This window comes from Podarcis pityusensis, assembly GCF_964106645.2.
Source record: "Podarcis pityusensis genome assembly, chromosome: 8".
NCBI lineage: Eukaryota > Metazoa > Chordata > Lepidosauria > Squamata > Lacertidae > Podarcis > Podarcis pityusensis.
Genome location: NC_138033.1, coordinates 30920333 through 30934887, shown reverse-complemented (window position 1 = coordinate 30934887; position 14555 = coordinate 30920333). Strand labels below are relative to the sequence as shown.

The following is a 14555-nucleotide window of genomic DNA, read 5'->3' as shown; positions in this document are numbered from 1 at the left end:
GTATAGAAAAAATTAACAGGCTGCTCCTAGCAGCTGTGAAGGAATGCAGACCCTGGGGACGGGATAAGTGGTCACTTCCAAACACTCAAAAGGCAGAATGGATGGTGATGGCAGGAATCTGAGTGACTCCAGATCTTGGACCATGTCGCAACCTCCCAACATTCCTTCCATACTACCTTCTCTGGCACCAGGCCAGAAGGCCACCCCTTCCTCAGAGTCCTCTTACGTCCTTGGGTTGGAACAAAATCAGGCAGGTAAGCAGCATACCTTTGTCCCGGCCTTGTCCTGCCCAAACCAGACAGAGGCGGCTCTTTGAGATGGGAATGTTAAGAGCTCTGCAATTTGCTGGGAGCCAAATTGCTAGGAACCGCAGGAAGGGAGGGTGATCTTGCACTCAGGCCCCAAGCAGGGTGGGTTACAATTAAAAAACAAGGTCAGGTGGTCCACGGCACGTCTGCATGAAATATCCATAGTGATTTCTAATTGTATTTTTATTGATTCGTCTGTTTCTCCTGTTCGCATTCTGAATTGTGTGGATTTCAAATGGTAATAAGTGAAATAAAAGAAGTAATAAAAATACAATTAAGGACCTACAGCATCTAAGACGGTACATCATGATTACTAGTATAGGCTGAACTGTGATTAATTGGTCCACCAAGACCTTCAGCAATATGCAGGTGGTCTGAGAGAGGAAGAGTTTGGGAACCACCAACCACAATCACATTGCCTCCCAAGGGAAAAGGCACAGGGACCCCCATATCTTTTCACCCATGGGTGGGTGTCTGGGGGAAGATAGTCTTAATCAGAAAAATGCCCCCTGGGGGAAAGAGTTCAGCATTCCCACCCTACTGCCACTGCTCCAATCCAAATTTGCTTCTTCCGCCCCATGTTTGTGTTCAACTTAATTGTTTAAATTTCAGTTTAACAACCCCACACATAAACCATCAGGAGACTGTTCATTTCTGCATCTAGATGAGCCTAACGCGGGACTTTGGCTTCATATCTGGGGGGTGGGGGGGGGGGGGAGAGAAGCCAAAATATGCTTAGCTCATTTATGGAAGTGGCAAATTGTGAGCTGCTCTTATGGCCATTGGGATGCTGCCAGAGGTCATGTTTTAGCAACCATATAAATTATGGCCCAGGGCTGAACAGCTTGACATGGCAAGCAGCCTTCTCCCTCTCAGTCAGTGGTTCTCAACCTGTGGGTCCCCATCATCCCTGAGCTCTGGCCTTGCTAGCTAGGGGTGATGGGAGTTGTAGTTCAACAATCTGGGGACCCACAAGTTGAGAAAGGCTGCTCTAGGTCAAGGCAGGGGTCCAAGTCTCTTCCAGTTCTTGTGCTTCTTCCTAGCCCATGGGGCAGGGGAAGAACCTCTGGCTCAGGGACCAAATCTCTCCCCTGGTGCTTTGCACCCTGAATGTTTTACCTGGCTGGAATGTATCCTTGAATGCTTGATAATGCCTGTTCCTTGCCTAGGTGGAGGCTAAGAGGACTGTGTGTGCATAACAACAATAAAATTGACATTTGTTGCTTCATCCACTTTTACTTGGGATCCTGCCCACCACTGGAATGTGGCCCTGGGAAACCTGCCTTGGAAGGGAATGCGGCCCTTAAGCTGAGGATTCCCCACCCCTGTTGTAGCCCAAGGCATCTCCTGGCCCTTTTATAGCTTCTTCCCAACTTCTTGGAAGAACAGAAACAGCAGGAAACAGCCAGTAACTACCTTCTCCCCTCATCTGCCCTCCCCCCTGCTGGACCAGACTCCTCCTCCAATACGCTGTCAGTACAACTGTGCCCCCATTCCCAATATGCTATTGCCTGCTTTTTAACTGTGAGTAGCTCATCTCTAGCCATGTTGGTCATTTACAAGAACGATGTAACAGAAAGAATTGGGTGTCTCAAGTTTACCGGCATTCATCTTCCCTCCCCCTCCCTGTTTCCTTTGTGTCATCTGTTTTTAGATGGTAAGCCCAAAGGCAGGCACTGTGTTATTCTTACTGATTTGTAGGCCGTGCTGGGAGCTAAACATCAGGGTGTAAATGCTTTGAATGAATTAATGTACAACTTTCCCTCAACAGTAGGCCTCAATAGCCTTGAAAGGCAAGGGGGGGCGGTCCTAGTGATTGCCATATCTCACTCCATCTTTCACCCCGCCCCATGCAGATTGACGGACAGTCATTTCCAAGATGGAGCCCAAGTTAACTCTGGCCCCCATCCACACAGCCCGCAGGTTTCTCCCACAAACAGATAATTAACGAGACACACAGGCAACCGTCTACTGAAAACTTTAATGAAACAAATAAGTTAATAAGTTAATAAAGTGAGGTAACTATTCATTGTCTCAGAAACAAGGTTTATTTGGAAATCCATTGGAGGGTCCACCTCATTTACCTTGGTTGGTCAAAGCCATGCCCCTCCTCTCTTCCTCCCCCAACCGCACAAGCCCCTTCTCCCTCCCACTTTTGGAGACGTCCGTCTTGGATGGAAGACTTGGGGTGTATTCTCCAAAGACGCCGTGTTCAGTGCATTGAGAGGTGGGGAGAGGTGGGCTTCGGTGGGCTGAGAAGTCAGGAAGAGCTCTAGCCATTTCTTCAAGACACATGCATGAGCATGCAAAGGAGAAAGGTGCACGGGAGGCCAGAGGGGCTTTTGTGGCATGCACCCTAAGGAGGCGTGAAATGGAAGCAGGGCCCTCCCCCTAATCTGATACCTCCTGGGGCAACTGGATCACCCTGGTGATGTTGCCTGTGAGGTGAAAAAAAGGGATAACCTTCCAGTTTTAAACCCTCCTCCAACTTCATGTATGGCAATGGTGGTGGTGGCGCTAAGAAAGAGAAGACAAAATCAGTGGGGAAGGGAAGACAAAAACCATGAAGAAGAGGAAGACAGAAACAATGAGGAAGAGGAAGACAGAAACAACGAGGAAGAGGAAGAGGAAGAGGAAGAGAGACAAAGAGGAAGACAGAAACAATGAGGAAGAGGAAGGACTTTGATCTGATCTCCTGCTTAAAAATAATTAATTATCCAATCGGGGGGGAGTACACTGTGAAATCCAGGTGGCCAGGTAGAGGCCAGAAAAAGGGGAGGAAAGGCAGAAAGGAACAAGACATTCAAGCTTGTAAATTATCGTGGGATGGCTCTGTACCAACAAGAAATGTGCAATGGAAATGGAGAGCGAGGAAGTATATGGTCCCCTCAAACTACTAGATCTAAGGGCCACTGCTTAAACAGCAGCAAGCTCAGGTTTGCGGCAGAGTGTCAACTCGGCAGAGCTGCAGTCAACTGTGGACCTCTGACATGCATGCTGGTATGATGCATGTGCTTTTAGACACATCTGGTTTGTACATTATTTTTGCAGATGAATTTCTAAAGCAGAGTTGGGAAATCTCAGGCCCATTGGCCTCTCTCTCTCTCTGGCTCTTGGGGCTTTTCACAGGCCACAATTCTTCCTAGTCCATGCCCCTTTCCCCCAGGCCATTCCTTTCACAAGTGTTTTGCCTGTGTCCTTGGAATACAGGACACAAGTTTGCCTAGATGGAGAGGGGTGTGCTGCATGTGGGTGTAGGTAGAAACCTCTGGCTCTTGCTTAGTTGGAATGTTGCCTACTAGACAAAAGTCACCCCTGTTGCTCCACCCACTTTAGCCTCTGGACCCTCCCACCAGGACATGCGGCCCCTGGAAGCTTGCCCATCAGGAAATGCGGCCCTCAAGCTAAAGAAAGATTATCCACCCCTACCTAAGTGTTGTTGTCACTGTTGTTTTTTGTAATAGCACACACCTGGAATGGTAATGTGTTGAGAAAGCCTTAGCCACTGATCTTCCCCAAGAAAGCACACTCAAGACTGAAGTCTACAGTGATGCTTATTGCAATTAAGATTAAGAAAACAGCAAAACAAACTAATTGGGAAAGGTTATTAGGAAGGCGAGTTAGAGTTCTGGACCTTGGGGACCAAGATTCAAAGCCCTAGTCAGCCATGAAGCCCACTGGGTGACTTTGGGCCAGTCGTAGCCTCTCAGCCTGACCTACCTCACAGGGTTGTTGTGAGGGTAAAACAGGGATGGGGGGAGCTATGTGCACCACCCTTGAGCTTCTTGGAGGAGAAAGTGGGATAGAAATATAGTAATAACATAAAAAATAAATTAGAATACCGTATCATATCTAGAGGCACAGCCTCATAATGGGAACAGCTCCCAAAGATGCAGAGGTTGGGGCTTGAAATGATGTTGGAAACAAGCTTTTGGTGAGGATCATAGGAAGGCAGTTTAGTGGGCTGCCTGCAGGAGACTGAGGGGTGGAAATCGGGGGTCAACCAGGGTCTGTCCGCTAGCAAAGGGGCTGGATTCGTTAGGTGGTCAGAGGGGAGGGAGGATCTAAAGCTACGCCAGAGCGCCCTCCGTCAAGGTAACCACCACAAAACCAGAGCCTCTAATCATGAAAGCCTAATGCTATTGGATGCACGGGAGGCACAATCCCTTGGGACAGGCTGGCTGCTGTCCTAAAGACAGGAAACAGATGCAACACACCCTGCAGGTCACCAGGAACTTCTCTGCTGCTGGCCAGCTGGATTTGGCCTTCTTAGGTGAGCATATAAAGGCATCAGGATTGCCTCCGTGTCCTAGTCAGGGGAGGCTCAAAGTCCACTGATCGACTGTAAAGATTGATTTCAGGTTGCATATTTAAGATTGTTGCATATCGTGTTTGCTCTGCACCTGGGAAGCACTTCCCCTGCGAGGAAGGTCCCGCTGTGCTTATGATATCAGGGCCACAGAGCAACGTCCACTACCTGGTGGGGGTGAGTGGGGGAAGAGCCAAGGTGCTTAAACACTGCCAAGAGCAGGAATAGACATTGCCAGTTATTATTCTCTTCTAGATGCAAAGGTAAGAAACCACATTCACTTGAGTCGCAATGCCCCTTGCTTTTGACCGGGGAAGAAAGGGTTACCTAGCATTTGCATAGCTGTTAGTAAGCATCTCCGACCTGGTAGAAGTCTGGAGCCAGAGGCGGTCAGATACAAGCCAATAAAGTAAAGTGTCTGGAACCACTGGTGTTATTTGCTGGACTCGGGGAAGGGGCTGTTGGTGGCTCTTCAGCCCTGGTACCTCTGTGACAAAGGAGGGTCCAGCCCCTATGAAGTTGGATGCACCTGGAGATGCTTTTGATAGAAGAGAACCTTAAAAGATGCTCATCAAAGGCTGAAGGGCAAAGGATGGAGCCCTCTGCATCATGTTTCAGGCTAGCGTGGCTTTCTCCCCATGGGGAAGACCACCTGCCCCATGTAGTTCAGACTGCCAGGCGCTGCTATTTAGCACTTTTTGTTTAAAAAGCCACAGAAGTGCCACAATGGCTCTACAGAGGGCATGAAAACTGCATCCTTCTTGGAACGCCCAGTAATAGCGGCTTTGTTCTGCAGCTGGAAGACTTCAAGTAAAGTTGAGGTGCATTGAGAGGAGTCAGTTGGCGCCCCACCAGGATGGCGAGGGTGACAAAGGGCTCTCGCTCTCGGAGCGTTGTCTGTCAGAGCAGCCGGCAACGTTTGTCTATCCCTCCTTCTGCCCTGCAAGCGGAGAGATGCCGCCCTCCCTAATATGGCTGGTGTGTAACGACCACATGGCTAGGCTGGACGCCATCTTAGTCCATGTTGGTGCTAGCCGACCGGGAGATGTTCAAGGTCTGAGCGGAGACAGAGATGTCCTCGTGGTCCACAGGGCTGTGGTAGTCAGAGGTGATGTCAGGCTCCCCGGTGGGGATTGGCATTGCCGTCAGGCTGATGGAGTTCACGGACCCTTTCCGCAAGCACTGAGAATAGACACCCAACAGCAAATCCAACTTGTGCTCAATGGACTGCACCTGCACAAAGCAAGAGAGGTCTGTCAAAGGCCAGGAGTTGGGTTGCTTTCCATCAGGTGATGGAGGTGAGGACACTGAACCTGAAGGGGAAGGCACTGCTCCTGAAGGAGTCAAGCCAAGAATGTGGCATTGTCTTCCTCTCACAACTCCACTGTAAAAAGACCCAGGAAGACCTGAACCTCCCCTGTTCCATTGCTGGAGGAGATTATTAGAGAAGGCCAAGTCCTTTAAGCAGAGGCAGTTTCAACAATTAGGCTACATCTGTTGCTGCTACTCTATCAGGGCTCTGTTTCAACTGCAGTAACTCCAGAGCATAGTCTGAGCCCTGCTTTGTCTTGCATGTAGCTTGAACCTCACTGTATCCTACGCCCTGGTTGAGCCTTGCCACACTGCAGAGCAAGACGAGAGAGGGGTGGGGGAGAAAAAGGCCCTCTGGTGCCCTGGATCAGAGTGGAAAGGGAAAACCTCAAAAGGGGAGAAACTCAACTTTCACATCTCTAGCTTCTAGATTTGATTGAGTCCCTAGCTGAAAAAGTAGCTCAGAAAGTCTGCCACCATTGCAGCCAAGTTCTCTCTAATGAGTGTTCAGTGCAATTCTTTGATCTCATGGCCACTATGTGTTCCAGCTGGCAACGAGGCCTTAGTTTAGCTAAATAAATAAATAAATAAATAAATAAATAAATAAATACATTATTTCACATCCCACCTTTCCTGCCAAAGGAGCTCAGTGTGACAGATGTGATAAAACACTAAAAAAAATTAAAACATTTTTTTAAATTGACCACATATAAAGCTATTCCTAGCTGGGGGTTGCAAGAGGCCTCTCAAGTGTGTGCATTACAGACCCTTCCTTCCTTCCTTCCTTCCTTCCTTCCTTCCTTCCTTCCTTCCCTCCCTCCCTCCCTCCATCCTCCACTTCCAGCCATACCTGCTTCTCCACCTTGACCACTCGGCCCAACATACTGAAGTCGTCCGCCAGCTCCACCTCCAGTGGCGTCTTTTCCCCTTTTTTCTTATCGATAGCGACAGCTCCCCGGCCCACAATCTGATCCACACTGCCAGGCAAGGAAGAGAGAAGAGACAGGCAGGAAAATGAAATCACAGATGCAACAATGCATGGAGGGCTAAGGATGCAAGGGCGAGCAACTGGCATTCAGAAGCAGTCCTCCATAGAGGCAGAGCATGGTCATCATGTCTGCTAGCCATTGATAGCCTTCTCCTCCTCCATGATCCTCTTTTCATGCATCCTCCTCCATGATCCATGATAATCCTCTTTTAAAGCCATCCAAGTTGGTGGCAATTGCTGCCTCCTGTGGGAGTGAGCTCTGTAGTTTAACTGTTCTATGCATGCAGAAATACTTTCATTCATATTTCCCAAATCTTTCAACATTCAGCTTCATTAGATGCCCATGAGTCCGTGTTCATGGAAGACAATCTTACTCGGCTATGAGTGATCACAGAAGAAGAAGAAGAAGAAGAAGAAGAAGAAGAAGAAGAAGAGAAGAAGAGGAGGAGGAGGAGGAGGAGGAGGAGGAGGAGGAGAGAGGAATGAGTTTCCCCCCTCCCTCTATCCACTTTCTCCTTACCACTTATAATGTCATAAACTCCAACCATATCACCTCTTGCCTTCGCAAAGCTATAATTCCAAGCAGCCTTTAAAAAAGGGTTCCCAGGATTCTTTGGGGGAAGTAATGTGCTTTAAATGAAGATACCTTGCCTGATGCCAAGAGGCAGCAAGTGCCAAAGAATGGCTACAGATTTCTTATAAATGCTGAGCAAGTATTACATGGCACCTGCAACCATGCAAGTGCTACAAATTGAAGCAGCCAGGTGGGAATATATTGGGCAAAGTGATTCCACATGTAAACTGGACCCTGGCTAATAAAGGCTATCTCGATTAATAGTGACACCTTGAATTTGGCCTGGTAGTAAACTGGCAGCCAGCGCAGACACCTGAGCACAGGTGCTATATGTTGGAAGGGTCTCACTCCTGTCAGCAGTCATGCTGCAACATTCTGCACTGACTGTAGGGATCAAGCACAAGGGAAGAAGCCCCATGAGCAATGATGGCAGTTGTAGTTCAACAACACTGGGAGGGAGGGAGGGGGGAGGAGGAAAGGAGGGAGGCAGGTTCTGGGTGAAAGTGGGTTTCCTACAAGAGAAACTATAGTCCAAGCAGGCATTGGCAGCTCCACTTACCGGGTCTGGAGACTTTTGATCCTGCCAAGCATGTCCAGGTGACCAGCTGAGTACTGCTCAATGACATCCTTGACGTCATACGGACGCAATGTCTCCTTGAACTTCCTCTTGGCCACCAGAAACTTGAGGATTCTGCAAAAATGTAAGAATCCAGAAGGCTTGAGGGAAAGGCAGCCTTATAATTTGATGAAAGCTGCTCTACAGAGAGACGGACCACTGGCCCATCTAGCATAGTCTGCTCTGTTAAGTAGCACCTTTCTAGGGCTGCAGACAGAAGACTTGTCTATCCATACCAGGTAGTGGGACCTCATCCATGCAAAGTAGATGCTCCAACCCATTTCCATTACCACTGGTCCATGTAGCCCAGTAAGAATTTTAGAAAAGGTGCACGGGATCAAGCCAAAGGATTAGCTAGCCAGAGCATCCTGTTCTCACCATGGCCAACCAGGTGTGCTGAACCAAAGGTAAAGTGTCCCGGAAGTGTTGCTAACACCACCTTGGTAGTCAAGATAACCCCACAATTAATTGGTAGTTGTTGTCATATATGTTTATATTTGTTTGCTTTGATATAAGCTAATTGGCTTGCTTTGATGTTATCCTTATCCGTGCGCTTGCAGTACTGGGCTCTGAGCCCAGAAAAGGGAACAATCTGTAAAACTTGGGTATTTGCCACCTATGCCCTCATTCAGACAGGTGCAGCAATGGGGAGTCAACTACCTAAAGTCAACTACCCAGCCACCCCCATCACAAAGTTCAAGTTGTCTCATCAAAAGCAAGGCATCAATCCATCAGAGAGGATGGATGGAAGGAGGAAAGGGGTACCCAGAGCCACACTTGCCAAATAACACAAGACAAAGGCCCCCAGGGGCCTGAACCAAGAGCACTTGCCCCACAGGGCTCACCTCACTGCCCTGATGAGCATCTTCACAGCAGGCATGATGTCCTCAAAAGTCAAGTCACACTGGTAGGCCTTCTCCTCACTGCTTTCCTCTGCAGGTCCATCAACTGTGAGCAGAAACAGGGCTTCATGGGAGGAGAGTGACTTGCCTGGCATTCATGCCTTCTTAGTCAGTTTAAGGAAGGCAGAAACCTCTGTGCACAGCCCACCATTCACAAATTTCCCTCCACTTTCCTCTTGATTTCTCTCCACCCTCCATCAGTTCATTTGCACAATAATTTCTTCTCCCTACCATCAAACACACACCCTGTGTGTGTTTTCCCCTTTTTGCTCTGATTTTGTTTATCCAACAATTGCTCAATACAGTGGTACCTCGGGTTAAGTACTTAATTCGTTCTGGAGGTCCGTTCTTAACCTGAAACTGTTCTTAACCTGAAGCACCACTTTAGCTAATGGGGCCTCCTGCTGCTGCTGCCGTGCCGCTGCTGTGCGATTTCTGTTCTCATCCTGAAGCAAAGTTCTTAACCCGAGGTATTATTTCTGGGTTAGCGGAGTCTGTAACCTGAAGCGTATGTAACCTGAATTGTATGTAACCCGAGGTACCACTGTAGTATAAGCTTGCATCCAAATAAAACTTGTGAAGATTGAAGGGCAGGAACAGGGCAGTTGATGGCTGCTGTTGCATACTATCAATATCATATTTAGAACAGGGATGAAATTCCCCTAGCAGGTTCAGATTGATTAATGACCCCGTGACGTCTTTATTTCTTCCTTCCTTCCTTTTGTAGTAGCATGTGGCTTGGCTCGCTTCCTCAAGCTGTCTAGAACTCTTTCTTCTGCAGGCATCTTGAGGAGCAGCCCCTAAAGAGAAGCACACTCTGCAACATTCTCTCCCCACCCCAGAACCCCTTCACAACCCCAAACTGTAGGTGCTCCCAAGACCTACCCTCCACAGGTGTCCGGGGCTTCAGCCTCAATGAGGCCCGGAATCTTGTCCTGTCATTGAAGCTCCAGCTCTTCTGCACCTTGGTGGGGCTGGTGGCCTCGTTGACATTCTCAGTGCTGGGAGAGCGGCGGAGAGGTGGGACCAGATGCTGCTTCCCCCGGCTGCCCTGCCTCTGGGAATTGTTCAGGCGGATGCGGTCCTTGATGCCCATTTTATTGCTGCAAAGGATTCAAGGGAGGAACGGAGAAATTAGGATGAAGGTGAGGGGCTCTTGAGCTGGTGAGGATGCAAGCAGCAACCTAAAGGGGGCGCTAGAGAGAATGAGATAGAGAGATGTGGCGCATTGCACTCTGGTCCCCGGTGGACCTGCTGACTACTTCCAGGAGGGAGCTGACTGGAGCTGACTCAATGGTTCTGACATCCTACACCAACTCTAGATGTATGTCAGAATCCGAGAGGAAATATTGGTACAAAGAATAGCCTGATCACAGCAGGCTAAAGACAGGGCATTTCCCAAGGTCTTGAACTCAGAACCTGAATAAATGGCTACTCTACCCACACTGAGACTCAAAGAGGTTCTTATTTAGCCTGTGGTATCTCCCCCCAACTCAAATGAATTTCTGTTTGCTCACAAACCAAATTCTAGAAGTCAGGCATCAGCGAAGACCAATGAATGGTCAAAATACAGTGGTGCCCCGCAAGACGAATGCCTCGCAAGACGAAAAACTCGCTAGACGAAAGGGTTTTGCGGTTTTTGAGCTGCTTCGCAAGACGAATTTCCCTATGGGCTTGCTTCACAAGACGAAAACGTCTTGCAAGTTTGTTTCCTTTTTCGTAAAACTGTTAAAACCCAAGGTGCATTGCTTGAAGAGGTGCAGTTGCGACTTGACTTCGAGGAGCAACTCATAGCACGCGGTGTGGTAGCCTTTTTTGAGGTTTTTGAAGACTTTGGCGATTTTTGAAGCTTTTCCAAAACTTCTTTTGCAGCCATTTGGTAAGTTAAACTTTTAAAACTTTTTTGGGGGTTTTTGGATTTTGGGTTGGGGTGTTTGGAATTCAAGGACTTGGTGTTGGGGAGGGGTTTGCAAGAATCTGGAAGCTTGTGTGTTTTCTTTCTGCATTTTTATGATTTTTTGTGACCATTGGGCCACTCTGCTGTTTTTTTAAAAAAAAAATTCTGGGTTTGAATTTCTGTGTGGTGGGTGGCTGGGGGAACAGTTGAGGAGGGGTTTGCACGAAACTGGGAGCTTGTGTGGGTTTTTTTTGAATTTTTATGATTTTCTGTGACCATTGGGCCACTCTGCTTTTTTTTAAAAAAAAATCTGGATTTGAATTTCTGTGTGGTGGGTGGCTGGGGGAACAGTTGAGAGGGGTTTGCAAGAATCTGGAAGCTTGTGTGGTTTTTTTTCTGAATTTTTCTGATTTTTATTGTTCCTTCAATTTTTGAATTTATTGTTCCTTCAATTTTTGAAATGCTCTTTACAGTATGTGTGACTTTAAAGAGCACTTAATAAACTCTTGTTGTACCAAATTTGGCTTTGTTTGGACTTTTTTTGACCATAGGAACGCATTAATTGAATTTCAATGCATTCCTATGGGATTTCGTGCTTCGCAAGACGAAAAATTCGCTAGACGAAAAAACTCGTGGAACGAATTAATTTCGTCTTGCGAGGCACCACTGTATGCTGTGTGTCCACCAGCCCCTCATACAACACAATCCTGTAATATTTTCCTGGGAATAAGCCCCACTGAACTCAGTGTCACTCACTTCTGAGTAGATATGATAGGATTGCAATATGACTAATCCAAAACAGGGCTGGAGAACCTGTGGCCCTCCAGGTGTTGCCAGACTACAACTCCCATCATCTCTGACTTTGGGCCATGTTGGCTGGGGCTGGAGTCCAACATCTGGAGAGCCACAGATTCCCTACCCAATCAGGAATGTAAGTGTGACACGGTGGTTCAAAGGCATGCATGTTGTGCCCCAATTGATGCATTTTAGCCTGGATTAGTTAATCCAGAATAAGAAGGTGGAAATATCTCGAAATATGTGGCAGAGAGATATTTCTAGATTTGTCTGGCAGGGCAAGAAGCCTAGAATAAAATTTAAATTTAAAATACTAACAGATGCAAAGGAAAGAGGTGGATTTGCCCTGCCAGACCTTAAACTTTACTATGAATCAGCAACTTTTTGCTGGTTGAAAGAATGGCTGCTTCTTGAAAACACAGACATTTTGGATTTAGAAGGTTTTAATAATGTATTTGGATGGCATGCATATCTGTGGTATGATACGATCAAAGCACATAAAGCATTTAAGAACCATATTGTCAGGAAAGCATTGTTTAATGTTTGGATAAGATATAAGGATTTATTGGAAAATAAAACCCCAAGGTGGCTGTCACCAATGGAAGCGAAAGCATTGAAAAAGCTCAATATGGAGGCCAAATGGCCAAAATATTGGGAAATTCTGGAACAAGAGGGAGAGAGATTGAAACTGCAGAGTTTTGAGAAACTAAAAAACAAAGTGCAAGATTGGCTTCATTATTATCAGATAATGGAGGCATATAATTCAGATAAGAAAATTGGCTTCCAGGTGGAAAAATCAAAATTAGAAACAGAACTGTTAGAACCCAAAACTAAGACTTTATCGAGGATGTATAACTTGCTGTTGAAATGGAATACTCAGGATGAAACAGTGAAATCTGCTATGATTAAATGGGCACAAGATGTTGGACATAACACAATGATAGCTGACTGGGAACAGTTATGGACCACAGGTATAAAGTTTACGGCATGTAATGCCTTAAGACAGAATATTATGAAAATGATTTACAGGTGGTACATGACACCAGTCAAGCTTGCAAAAATCTATCATTTGCCCGATAATAAATGTTGGAAATGTAAAGAAACTGAAGGTACATTCTTTCACCTTTGGTGGACGTGCCCAAGGATTAAGGCTTTCTGGGAGATGATCTATAATGAATTGAAAAAAGTATTTAAATATACCTTCTTGAAGAAACCAGAGGCCTTTCTCCTGGGCATAGTCGGCCAATTGGTGCCAAAGAAGGATAGAACTTTTTTTATGTATGCCACAACAGCAGCAAGAATACTCATTGCAAAGTATTGAAAGATACAAGATCTACCCACTCTGGAAGAATGGCAGACGAAGGTGATTGATTACATGGAACTGGCGGAAATGACTGGCAGAATCCGAGACCAGGGAAAAGAGTCGGTGGAAGAAGATTGGAAGAAATTTAAAGACTATTTACAGAAATATTGTAAAATTAATGAATGTTAGAATGATGTTGGATAGAAATTAAATGGTTTTTAGCTGAAATATTATAAGGGAATATGAAAAATGGATTACTAACAGGTAAAAATTTAATGTTACAATACTTTAGGATTAAAGATTAGGATAATCAAAGAGGGGAAGGATTTGCTGAACCAACAAACTGAACTGGAATAGAAAAAAGGGAGGCGTGAGGAGGTCCGGGAAATAAGCTAATGAAAAATAAGTAATGGAAAGATTGACTTGTTTTTACCTATTTTTATTTTGTATTTTTCTTTTTTCTATTTTTCTTTTGTAATATTTTGAAAACCTTAATAAATATCTTATAAAAAAAAAACAGAATAAGAAGGTGGTCCTAGCTAGCGTACAAATGGCAGTATAAACTGTGGTAGTGATTTTTTTTTTTTTTTGGTCATTTTGTTTTGCGATTAATGGGTGTCTTTTATTTTTTAACACTTTTACAAATGATTTTGACTGCTTCCCTTCCACAAGGATGGCTTTATTTTCTGCTGCTTGTGGAAGTGAAAAGAAAAGACTAAATGACTGGTTCTTAATCTCTGGAGGGCATCAGGGCACGGAAGGACATCCTAGCTATGCAGGAGTAGGGGGAGAAATCTACATGAAAAGGGAGAGGGACCAGTTTCCCCTCTATGCTTAGTAAGGGCACTCTCTAGGTTGTGGGGACAGGCATATCATAAATCAGAGCTGCAAGTCCACACAACCTCCCCTAAAAATGCAAAAGTGACTTAAGGATTAAGACTCTCTGAGAACGTCAACTTTTTTTTTTTTTTTTTTTTAAAGGATTCTAGTCTTTATCATTGCTAACAACAACATGAAAGTGTGTGGGCAAGTTCTGTTGAATTCTGGTTAAGATTTGCAAGGATTAGGGATGGAGTTTCAGTACCCTGAACAGCTCCTGACCCCTCCTTCCAACTAGAAGAACCAGAATAAATGATGCAAAGTAAGAGAGTTCATGCATATATATTTAACAGACATAAGATTGCAGAATCCAGCTTGTTGTAGAATTTGAGTTACCTTAGTGCAGACACACACACACAAATATATATATATTTGTGCACTATATATATATAGTGCACCCAATCCTGACCACTGACAGTTGTTTTGTTGTTGTTAACAAAGAAATAGGTGAGGGGAGAGAAGGAAAAGGACAAAATCAAGTCATGCCACAAAACGCTATTCATGGTCCAGATGCTACTGAGGTACTTACGGTAAGGGCTGAAAAAGAAAGAAACAAAAATATGAAGCATTAAAATGACCAACCGATAAAGAGAGATTGAAAGACACCGCCAGAAAAAGGAGGCCTGGAAAGGAGATGTTTGGATACTCCAGAGGTTTTGGGGGAGTACATGGG

General features: G+C 45.8%; 1 protein-coding gene and 1 long non-coding RNA gene across 5 annotated transcripts in view; one reads left to right on the top strand and one right to left on the bottom strand.

Annotated features, from left to right (window-relative positions):
- Positions 1 to 2270: 2270 nt before the first annotated feature.
- The window catches only part of KCNQ4 (potassium voltage-gated channel subfamily Q member 4), a 93458-nt gene continuing 81173 nt past the window's right edge, over positions 2271 to 14555 (bottom strand). For all 4 annotated transcript variants that reach the window (XM_081019608.1, XM_081019607.1, XM_081019609.1 and 1 more), the window contains 5 exons: positions 9894 to 10111; positions 8952 to 9054; positions 8050 to 8181; positions 6779 to 6905; positions 2271 to 5850 (listed from right to left, as the gene is read on the bottom strand). In XM_081019608.1, coding sequence (XP_080875734.1) covers positions 5632 to 5850; positions 6779 to 6905; positions 8050 to 8181; positions 8952 to 9054; positions 9894 to 10111 — 799 coding nt within the window. In that variant the 3' untranslated portion in view covers positions 2271 to 5631. The remainder of the gene's footprint in view (positions 5851 to 6778; positions 6906 to 8049; positions 8182 to 8951; positions 9055 to 9893; positions 10112 to 14555) is intronic.
- Positions 11348 to 13967, top strand: LOC308484692. The gene is made up of 2 exons (XR_013990084.1): positions 11348 to 11923; positions 13533 to 13967. It is a non-coding gene; the product is annotated as an uncharacterized lncRNA (long non-coding RNA).